Source organism: Pseudopipra pipra, chromosome 18, assembly GCF_036250125.1.
Source record: "Pseudopipra pipra isolate bDixPip1 chromosome 18, bDixPip1.hap1, whole genome shotgun sequence".
In the NCBI taxonomy this organism is placed as follows: Eukaryota; Metazoa; Chordata; class Aves; order Passeriformes; family Pipridae; genus Pseudopipra; species Pseudopipra pipra.
Genome location: NC_087566.1, coordinates 8,763,097 through 8,774,384, shown reverse-complemented (window position 1 = coordinate 8,774,384; position 11,288 = coordinate 8,763,097). Strand labels below are relative to the sequence as shown.

Sequence of the window (11,288 nt, the reverse complement as noted above, 5' to 3'; positions counted from 1 at the left end):
TCTTTGTATGGCAGTGGTCTAGCATCAAAAAACGAAAAAAAAAAGGGGAAAAAAGCTATAGAAAAAGTTGTCCAGCTATGTTGACTGACCGTATGCAGCGAGGACTCCTGCTCAAGGCTTAAATCTACCTTCCTGTGGCAGATTTACTCTGTACATAAAAAGGACGTTCAGTGTTTTTCCACAGAGCACGCAGACACTAAAAATATTCTCCTCAATAGTTTTAGGCTGCACATGTCAGTGTGAAAACACCTAGTTAACATTTACTGGTTCTAAACAACTTATAAACATAGCCTGGCTAGGTATTTTGCTTTATAAGTAAAATATTTCAAAAAAGCATAAATTGGTTTAAACAGATAAAAACATAAGACATGCAAATGAAGGCTTAGCAATAAGGACCACTCCAGTAACATTAACATGAAAACTACACTTAGCAAGGACAGAATGGATTGGGTACTTACAACATAAGAAAAAAGAAAAAAAGCTTATAATAGTAAAATTGCCTTATTTTTTGCCAGAATTTACTATTCCTATACCTATATTTAAAACGTTACCTTTTAAGCACCAAAGGAGTTAATAAAAATGGCCAGGAATCAAGTGTTTAACACAGGAGATAAATCTCTCAAATTTATTTTTCAGCCATCAGAGCTGCTTAAAGCTTAAAAACCCCCAAAACAACGAAAAAAATATAAAAATCATGTATTTACTTTTTTTTTTTGTTGGCATTCGAAATTGTTAACTGCTGACATAGGGTGTGCCGTGACCTAGTTACACAAGACAAAGATGGATCCCGAATCATAAGGGAGGAGAGAAAAAAAAAAAAAGTCCGCATTAAATTTTTTTTTTTTTTTGGTTAAGGGCTTGGCATTATTTTTATAAATCTTCCTTCTTCAGTGGGTCGTCTGGCACCCGCGCTATGGAGGCTCCCACCACCGCGCGCGGTGCGGATTCACATGGCGGATTCCCCTCTTTGTGGAACAAAGGAAAAGCCCAGTTTGGCCATTTCGCTCCACTGCAGAAAAATGGCTGCGGGTCCCGCGGCCCTTCCTTGGCCGCTTCTGCCGCGCGGCGCTTTTACCCCGCCGTCTAATAACTCAGGCCCCATGGAAGCCGCGCTCCCATTGGCTGCGCCCGCCGCGCTGCCCCGGCCGCAGCCAATGGCGCGGCCGCTCGCGGAGCCGCCGCGGCCCCGCGCCCCGGGACGGCCGCGCCATGCGCCCGCCGCGCTCCGCCCGGCCCCGCGCCCGCCGAGCGCCGGGGGCACCGCGCCGCCCGCCCGCCTCTCGCACCGAAAACAAAATGGAACCTCCCCGCTGATTGGCTGCCGACGGCTCCGGACCTTTAATAAGCAAAACTGCTTCCCCCCCTCATCCTCCATCACACACCCCCCGCCCGCCTTGAGTGTGTCGCCACCCCTCCGCCGCAGCAGCGCGGCGGGTCCGCGCTCCGCCCGCCCCCGCGGTCTCCCGGGCTCGCCGAAGTCTTTCCCTCAAAAAAAAAAAAAAAAAAAGATAGAAAGCAAAGCAAAGCAAAAAAAAAAAAAAAAATCCGACCAACTTGTCCCACCTATAGGTCCATCTTGTTTAGAAACAGTTTGCGCTAAGGTAAATGCAGCGGGCAGATTCCACTCGCCCCCCCGCATGCCGTTAGCCCCGCGGCGGGGAGGGGAAAAAAACCCGCGCGTCCCGGCGGCGGCCCATGCGGCGGCGCTCGGCGGCGGCGGGGCGGCGGCGGGCGGCCGCGGGCCGGGGGCTGCGCGGCGCGGCCGCCGTGAATGTGCAGGCGGCGGAGCGCGGGTAGAGGCGTTCGCGGCGCTCGCAGCGGTGTATTGTGGGATCCCGGCCGCCGCCAGCAGCGAGCACACACAATATGTGGTGGCTCGCGAAAACGGGAGGCAGGAGCCTGGCGGGCAGCCCGCGCCGGTAACCGGCCCCATGTGAGACGGGAGCTCGCCTTTCGCCGCCCGGAGACGATCGGCCGCCCAGCGCGATGTCTTTTCGAGAGACCAAGGCGGGGGAAAAAGCCAAGCACCCTGAAGATCATGGCAAAAAGCAGAGTTCAAGTGAGACTGGGTCTTTTTTTTTTTTTTCCTCTTCTTCGTTTTTTTTTTTTTTCCTTCTCCTCTCCTCCTTCTCCCTCTCTGCCTCTTGTCTGACTGGGGTGGAGGGGGGACCCGGCTGGCAATTCCCCCATTTTGGGGCTCGCTTCGCGGTGGATTTCCTCCCTGCCTGGGTGTGTAGAGCGGGCGGCTCGTTAAAAAAAAAAAACACACCGAAACGAAGAGGTCTTTGTTAAATATTTTTTTTAACTTTATGGTTTTCCGTGTGATTTTTTTCCTCTCTTTTCCCATTCCCCCTTCCTCTCTCTCCCCCCCCCCCCGTCCAGGTTGGATCAACGGAATGGAGAACAGCACGCAAGCCAGCACTTCTGTCGAGAAAAGAAATCACCATTGGAGAAGTTACAAGTTGATTATTGACCCGGCTCTGAAAAAAGGACAGCACAAACTCTACCGTTACGATGGGCAACATTTCAGCATGCCTGTGAGTGGGGGGCTCCCGGGTTTCCCTCCCTGTGTTGTGTCTCCCCCCGCCCCCCCCGCCTCCGTGTTACCGGCGTTTTGGGGGTTGGGGGTCCCTCCGGGTCGTGGTAATCCCCGCCGTGTGTGGGAGGGGGGTCTTGGGGGGACACGCACAGCTACCAAAGTTACCGCCACCTGACACTGTGTATTCAACTGTCAGGAGCCCAAACCTGCGGCTTTTTCCTGTGTTTCCAATCTGTGTGCATTTCCCAGCAGTATTGCAATTTGACACGTGTGTGTGTGTGCGCTTTCCCCTTCCCATGAGACAGCCCGTGCTTCCTTGGGGTTTATTTTTTCTTTTATTTGTGTCTTAAATTTCAAGCCTTATTATTGCTGTTTCTGTGTTTTCTCTCCTCCTCCTCCTAGAACTCGGGAATCGCTCCTGTGGATTGTGTCAGGGATCCCAGAATAGGGCGAATATGGACCAAAACTAAGGAGTTGGAGCTGTCTGTCCCCAAATTCAAGGTACTGCCCCGAATTTTGGTTTTAGCTCTGTATTCTTGTTTATCTGGTAGTGAAGCCTCAGTTCCAAATAGTTTAATGGACCATTTAAATGACAGTCATATTCCTGTTAACATTGTTATTTAGCAAACTGTTTAACAGTAATCCTCTTCTATAAGGATAACGAGAAATCAATGCATCTGTCTAACGAGATCACTTGAAGGTTTTGGAGCTGGGGCTTTTTGGGCGGGGGGCGGTGGAAGGGGGCTCTCCACTCACAGTGCTGCTCAAAATACATCTTTGTAGCCCAGAAAGGAGCCGGTTCCAATGAATGGCTGCGGCAGCAGAGCCTCTGCTCAGCTCTGAGCTTCATCCCAGAGCCTCAGAAGCGTTTTTTTCCCCCCCAAAGTTTGCAGGATGTTTTAACCCTCTCCCTCCCGTGCCATCCTTAGGCCCTCCCCCACGCTCATTAAACAATGATGATTGTTTGTATCGCTCCCCACCTTGTGCCCGTTCCAGATTGATGAATTTTACGTGGGGCCAGTGCCTCCCAAGCAGGTCACCTTTGCCAAGCTGAACGACAACATCCGCGAAAACTTTTTGGCCGACATGTGCAAGAAATACGGAGAAGTGGAAGAGGTGGAGATTCTCTACAACCCCAAGAACAAGAAGCACCTGGGCATTGCCAAAGTCATCTTTGCCACTGTCAAGGGTGCCCGGGAGGCTGTTCAGCACCTTCACAACACCTCTGTCATGGGCAACATCATTCACGTGGAGCTGGATACGAAAGGTGAGGGGGCACATTCCGGCCTCACGCGTTTTGGGGTTTACAGAGCCCCTGACCATCCCGCTTCCACCACGGAGGCTGTTGCAGAGGGCAGGAACCTGGTGATTAAAAATACGATGAGAGCCGGCAGCGGGTCTGGTGTCTGGGGCCTGGGCGAGTCACGTGGAGCCAAATGTGTTGTCTGTTGCTAAGATACAGCCCTGTAATTTGCAAAATGCTGCCATTCTGCCTGTCCCCTGCCCGTCCCTGTCCCCGCTCCCTGCTCTCCCATGTCCCCCATCTCCCTGCCCCAGGCTGGCCCCTCTTGGCCACCTGCCGGGGCTGCCGGACCCCGGGACACCCGCCTTTTGCAAACTTGGGCTTTTTGGGCAAGTCCTGGTGGATCCTGGGACCCGAATCTCTGGGTTCTGGCAGCGGCAGCAGGGCTGGGTGCTGTCCTCTGCGTGCCTGGCATTTCATTGATACTTAGAGCACACTGGAGGCTGGGGCAGCAGAGTGCACACGCAGCACTTGTCAGGGTGTGCGAGTGTGTAAGTGTGAGACTGGCTCTTAAAGTGACAGGAACTCCCTGTCCTGGAGTAACCAGCTCCCAGCCTCACACCCCAGCCCTCGGGAGCCCAATAAAGTTTCTGGAAGTGTGAAGGCATTGTGTTTAGTCTGTTCTCTCTCCTCCAAGCGTGTTAGGGAAGGGCTTTGCTAAAATCTGCCTGAATTTTATAAAATATCTAAAGCTGAGGAGGTGTAGATCTGTTGCTGCTTGTACTTCTTCCTTCTAAAGGTGGCATTTCTAGTTTAAAACTGACTTGCTGCACTCCTTCTTGGGAAAAGGACATTGCTAACACCATTTTCTTAAAAATGCTGTTATTTTTGTTCTGTACTAAAAGGTTTCCACAGTTTAGTGCAAGACCAGCACAGCAGTCGGTGTGCCACATGTGATAGACTAGAACAGGATGTTTGTTGACATTACTGACCACTGTTAGAAGAGAAATCACAGTAGTGGTATAATATTTTCTATTGTGAGCTTGACCTTACATGTGTATACTTTGAAATTCTAGTATCATTAATTTTTACAGACAGGCTCCTTCCCCTGCTTTTAAATTTGAAGGTAAAAATCACATTTAAGAACAAATTAACCATCTGCAGATTTACTAATGTAAGCTAAAGCTGGCTCATAAGCGGTGGATGTCTTAATGAGAGTAATTTTAAACAAGCTGATTGTGCTACCTTCCTCCTTGTTCTCCTCCATTTATAAACTACTCTGCAAGTCTTGACCAGGCAGCTGCTCCAGAAAGTTTGCAGCACATCAGGAAAATGAGGGGGGTTTAGTCTTCTGTTTCCTGGGAGAAAACACTGAAGTCTGTTTTCAGATTGCATTTCTGGGAGGTTTTTTTTGCCAGCTTTATGCTTCTAATGTATTTTTTTCACACAGTTGCTTCTCTTTCATTCTAAAAGAGTAGGACTGTCAGTGTGCTATAATCTGTCAGAATCAAGTAAAAATGGAATTCCTAAAATAGCATTAGCAGGTTAGGGCATACTTAAAATATATATATCCGTTTTAACATTTCTTTCTAGTATTTCACTCTTCAAGAGAAGGAAAGGTTGGTTAAAACCTTTGTTTTCATAGTGTAGAAAAATAAATATTAGGAGTGAAAGTGTCATTTTTATCTGTCTGGAATGAGCATAGGCCTGGGAATCTGAAACTAATAAATCCAGTCTCCTCTTCTAAGACAGGCTTGTTTAGAGCAACTTCTTTGCCTCAGTTTATCCATTTATGGACTGGACACAATTAATAATTGCCTGTTTTAGAGAAATAGATAGAACTCATTTCACATTCATAAACCTCTTTGAAACTGTAACTTTTCCTGCATTATATGGGGGATTCAGAAAGAATTATGAAACTTTGTAACAATTACTGTATATTTTTTCAAAAACCAATGAAAATAAGCCTAACACTTCTATATACATGGCATTGTGTTATGTGTAGGCGGTGTGTGTTAATATTTCAAGCATATCTTCAAGCTCTTGCAGTGAAAAGATCTATTTTGTCACGACTTCAGTTGAGCTAAAACAGTTTATGTAGTTGAGGATGGCTCAGGACTTTTGTGAAATGAGATTTGATACCCAAATAACCCCATCTGCAGCATTTGTTCAAGATAAGTAAGTCTTTCACTACATAGAATTGTGCTAAGGGGTGTTTTGCTTTTGGATTTTATGGGGTGATTCACAGGGAGTTTGAGGTTTAATCCTACAGGACTTCTGCATGAAAGTAGTCCTAGTTTTGGGGAGATATTGCCTGAGTTCATTTTCTGGGCTCAGGTGCTGGGTCTGTCCATTTTTCTATGTATTCCTTATCTTTCAGAGCAAAATTCAGACAGTTTCAGGGTTTGATTCTGTTGCCTTTGAAGCTGATGACAGATTTCTTACAGACTGCAGAATAAGTAGGATTAAGTTTTTGTAGTAACGAAAAATTCGGTATTGAGAAACTGGGTCTTTGTAGACTTTGGGAATGAAAAGGCTGAGGGTCAGTAACACTGTATGGGACAGTTTGCTTCTCTGGCTTTGTTCTTCTAAGGATGTTACTGACTACTCCTTAAATTATGGGGGGGGGAAAAAGGATTAATTGGTGTGTTTTGGAAAGGCAGCGTTAACGGTTTTGTCCTCAGCATTCCCATGCACCGTGTTTGCATTAGTAACAGGCAGTTTCTACGAGCAAGGTGTGCAGGGAGAGCTTTCTGAAGAAGCTCTGGGTGTTGGCAGAGGCTTCTCCCTTGGGTGAGAGTTTCACTTCTCAAATCTGCAAGCTATTTGCTTGGCACTTTGGAGAGGAGGGAAACGGCTGCGCTCCAGAGAGCATGGTAAGGAGCAGAGCTGCCAAGCAGGCTGAGAAGAGGAAAAAGGATTTAGAAGCCTCCTTGTCTTGGCTGGAGAAGGGAGTGTCTGACTTCTCTTGCCCAGCAGATTATTTAAAAATGATCCCTGAGAGCTCAGAGGTGATAACTGCTCCTCTCTTGCATGGATGCAGCGGGCTGGGAGCGGTAGCAGGGTCATGTGGGTGTCAAGAATGTGTATTTTCACCAAGATTTTATTATTCCTGTTTAATCAACTCTCCCATTGTGGTCTGTGCAGGTGAGACCCGCATGCGATTCTATGAACTGCTGGTTAATGGTCTTTACACTCCTCAGACCCTCCCTGTAGGCACCGAACAGGACGTGTCCCCAACTGGGAATGAAGCTCTCCAGGTAGGTGTGCTTGGCTTTTTATTTCTTTTTAAGAATAACTTTCTAGAAAACTCCAAACATTAAAGTTAGCGTTTTAACACTTTTAATTTAGCTTCTTTTTCCTGTCTTGCCATAGTTCCAGTGGATGTTGCTAATTCACATTTAAATATAACTTGCTCATAATTGCCATAGCAAATGTACCTCTGAATCAGAGCATGTGGCTGATCTGTGTCTCCATAGCTCGGGAAGTGCTTTTTGTCTTTCTGAGTGAAAAATGCCTCCAAAACTGACAGAATGTGCCCTATTAACATCAGAAATTCCTGCAGTTAGGACTGGATCAGATCTGTCCCTGAGATGAGATTATTCCCTTGAAGTCAGGGGAATGATTTACAGTGGTACATTTGGCCTGGTGTCTGTGGTGTGTAATCTCAGCGCTCACGGGCTTCAGCCTTGCTTAAAGGCTAAAAGGTGGAAGGGGACTGAGCTTCAATAGTGGCATCAATTTTCCAGAATCTTAATTAGTTGCTGGAATCAGCTGTTAATAAAAGCAGTGGGCAGAATTCCTGAGGGCTTCCAGGGGTCCCTCGATATTTAGGGCACAATTCTCTGCATGGCTTCGTACGATTACCTGCTTCCCTGCAATCCCCACTGGGATGAGAGGGCGAGGGGGAAGGGAAGCCTGTTTGTGTGAAGTTGTCAGCCAGAGAGGCTGACTTGTCTAAATGTACTTTGGCTCCTCATTGTGACTTAAGAACCCACTTTAAGACATCAAATTTGAAAGAGATTTGGCAGGGATTTCTTTTCTCTACTTCTCTGTGCTCTTAAAATGTCACGATTTCATTAATTCTGAGATCAGGCATTCTCAGGACAGGTGAGAGCTATACCTTGAACATGGAAATTCCATTGATCTGAAAAAATAAATTTCTCCTCTTCTCCCACCAACCATCCCAATATCACCAAGGCAAAATCTCAGTATCTTTTTAATAAAATCATGAAGAGGTTGGTTCTTCCTTACCTCCCAGCAAGGTGCTTTTAAAGGCAGGAGGGAGGCAAGTAATGATTTTGCTGGGAGCCCTGCTATGAGCAGGGCCTGGCTGCTCATTTCTGCTGGTTCCATATCTGAAATAAAAATAGACAGATTTGTTCTTACTCCTTTTTCAGGGTTAGCAGCAAATTGATGGTATCCCCCAAAGTAGTCCTTGCTGTAATTATCTTTTAGATTGTTTCTCTAGATGCTGTGTTTTTGTATTATATTATTATCCTGAATTGATTTTTTTCCCAATTATCACCAAAATTATTGCTTTGTGGGTAACTTCAGCTGTTTTGCATCATGTTTTTGACACTAGAATCCACCAACAAACTTATTTGCTGTTGTAGTTTAGTAAAATACTCCTGACAATTGCCTTCCCCCTCATGCAGAGCAGCAAAGACCTGACAGTTCTGCAGTCCCTGCCTCTAGGTCATGTACAAGCCCCACTGAAAGACAGTCTGCACCAAAGGTGCAGAGATGTGGTTGTTGTCAAGAACCAGCCACGTGCTTCCTGCTCCTTCCTGTGGGTTTTAGAACAGTTGAGGAAGAAACTTTCCTGATGTCCATGTGGTCATGGTCTCTAGGGGGTCACACCAAGAGCGAGTGCACACTGTTGAGTGGGTGAGACGTGTGTGAGCATAGCAGACAGGTGAGGGCTCAGCTTGAGTTTGCTGCTGGCATGTTCCAAGCAGGTTATTTTACAGGTGTCTCTACCTGCCTGTGCTTGAGAGAGGAGCAGCCAGCCTGTAGCCTCACCAGTTTGCTGTCCTAATGTGATTTTGGGGAGCTGGAGCTCAGTCCTGCCTCTCTTGCTACCAGGGGGATTCTCACTGAGCTCCTGCTTTGCATTATGGAAAATTGATTCCGGAGCTGATGATTAGTGTGGCACTGTTATGACTCAGCAGAGTCTGAGTTGGAGCAGGGCTGCTCCTAGAAACCCCCTGAACGTGCCTGTGGAGTGAGTTGCAGAGCAATGACTTGGCTGCTCTGTAGGTTTGTAGGGTTTCAGTTTCGAATGCCATAGTCAGTAGTGCTCTGCCTGAGCATTCATCTTCAGGAAGGGCTTTAAAAAGGTGCTTTTGGCAGTTGAGAACTTTTTATGCCTTTTATATGTGTAGCCTTCTCCCTTGTTATAGATGAATGTTTGGGAGAGAGGCTGGTGGGGCAGCTCTGCTGCAGAGGTTTGGCTGCAGGCTGGCAGTTTGCTGCTTTGTATGTTTTGATTTGTTCACAAAAAAAGATAAATTGGTAATCTCACATCTCAGACTTCTTAAATTTTCTTTCCTATATGCAATTTAGACAAGCCTTACATAGTTGATAGAAATTGGAACTCCTTCAGATAAAAGTGGTGTGCAAGTCTCCTGTTCACCTGATGCACTTGGGTGTAGCTTATGAGGAAAACTGTCTGCTTTCTTCTTCCTCCTCTTGCAGACAAGTTCCTCTTTGCTTGCCTTTTTCTTTTAAATCAAAGGGAACTGTTAATAATGGATAATGGTTTGTGTTTTCAGGGACTCTGTAACCTATTTATTTTTTGGTCGTGGAAATCACTGCGAACTCTCGGGTACTCAACTCCTCTGAAAACCAAACGGATTAGACAAATATCTCTGTAAAAGTGTGTGTTTAGGTGCTTTTCTCTGTTCTGTTTTCACAGTTGACGGATTCCCTGAAGCGCCTGAAAGACAGTAACCTTTCTTCCACGGGCTCCTCTGTTACCCCAAACAGCAGCACGCCCTTCTCCCACGACACAGCCTATTCCAGCTGTCGGCAAGACACCCCGAACTCGTACAGCCAATTCACCCCGCAGTCCCAAGGAACACCTCACACCCCACGGTTAGGGACGCCGTTTTCCCAGGATTCCACCTATTCCAGCCGTCAGACAACGCCTGTGTACCATTTTGGGCAGGACAGTGGGTACAAACCCAGGAGACATGAAACAAAATTTACGGATGCCTACAACCGCCGCCCGGGACATCAACATCACTACGTGCACAACTCGGCGGGTGTGTTCCGAGGCGCGGAGCATCAGTTCAGTACGTACAAATCCCATCAGCAGGAGCCAGTTCAGTTCTCTCACACTCCTCCCCTGAGCCACTCTAGTTCTTCGAGCTACAAATCTGCCTTCTCTCCCTACCAACCACCAGCTGTATTTCCCCAATCCGATGAGCAGCAGTTTCCCCAAACTTCCAGGGAAACAGAGTACCGGAGACCTGCGCCCCCTCCCACTGAGATGGTTGTGGAAAGCAGTGCTGCCCCTAGCATCGATTTTGTCCCAGTGAAGGAGAAACCAGAGGAGCCTCCGCCCTTGCCCGACTCGAACTCTGTTCCTGAACCGAGCACAGCATCCTTCTCTCAGACTCCAGAGAGGAGCGAGACCCCTGGCACCCCCACCATGGAGTCTGAAATGCAGCATAACAGTTTAGACTCAAGGATTGAGATGCTCTTGAAAGAGCAGAGAACAAAGTTACCCTTTCTTAACGAGCATGACTCAGATAACGAGATCCGAATGGAAGGTAGCCCTATTTCCTCCTCTTCTTCCCAGCTCTCTCCCATCACACCGTACGGTTCAAACTCTCAGCCCGGTTTCAGGGGGCAGACGCCTTCCTCACGCCCTTCCAGCACGGGCTTGGAGGACATCAGCCCAACGCCGTTACCTGACTCCGACGACGACGAGCCCATCCCTGGGACAGCTTCTCTGAGTCAGAATTCCCGGGGGACATCGGAGGCCAGCATGACTCCCAGTGATCAGCTGGGCAGGACCTCCAAAACTGAGACCTCGGAGGCTAAAGAGATGGTGCCTGGTGACCAGACTCCAACGTCAGAAAAAATGGACGAGGTGAGTGAGCTGGAACTGAGTTGTGGAGCTCCGTGCTTGCCCCTGGAGCTGGACAGGGCAGGGGATTGTGCTCGTCTTTGTGTCTTCAGAGCATGAGGTTTCTGGTGGCTCTTCCTTTTACTCAAGGCAGCTGGAAACGAGTTAGACGTGACACAGAGTGATGGTCTTAACTTGCCAATCTCCAGCTTTCCATGTTTATAATATCAGCCTGCTGCAATTTATAGCTTCAGGAGAGCTCAAGGACTGCACAAGCCACCAAAGTTTGGCCAGTGCTCATGCTGTGTGAATGTCCTGAGTGTTGACAGACACTTAAGCCACTAGAGGAGTTAATGGAGCACTTTCTGCCATTGCTGTGGTCCCTGAGCAGGGGTGTGTATGTAGCCACACTCTTGCTTAACGGGGCT

The 11,288-nt window shown here is 47.7% G+C and overlaps 1 protein-coding gene across 1 annotated transcript in view; it reads left to right on the top strand.

Moving 5' to 3' along the window:
- Nucleotides 1–1,279: 1,279 nt before the first annotated feature.
- SETD1B (SET domain containing 1B, histone lysine methyltransferase) overlaps nucleotides 1,280–11,288 on the top strand; it is a 50,483-nt gene continuing 40,474 nt past the window's right edge. Inside the window, exons 1-6 of the mRNA XM_064675064.1 lie at nucleotides 1,280–2,059; nucleotides 2,383–2,537; nucleotides 2,942–3,040; nucleotides 3,536–3,806; nucleotides 6,930–7,042; nucleotides 9,703–10,884. Of these exons, the coding sequence (XP_064531134.1) occupies nucleotides 1,987–2,059; nucleotides 2,383–2,537; nucleotides 2,942–3,040; nucleotides 3,536–3,806; nucleotides 6,930–7,042; nucleotides 9,703–10,884 (1,893 nt within the window). The 5' untranslated portion in view covers nucleotides 1,280–1,986. The remainder of the gene's footprint in view (nucleotides 2,060–2,382; nucleotides 2,538–2,941; nucleotides 3,041–3,535; nucleotides 3,807–6,929; nucleotides 7,043–9,702; nucleotides 10,885–11,288) is intronic.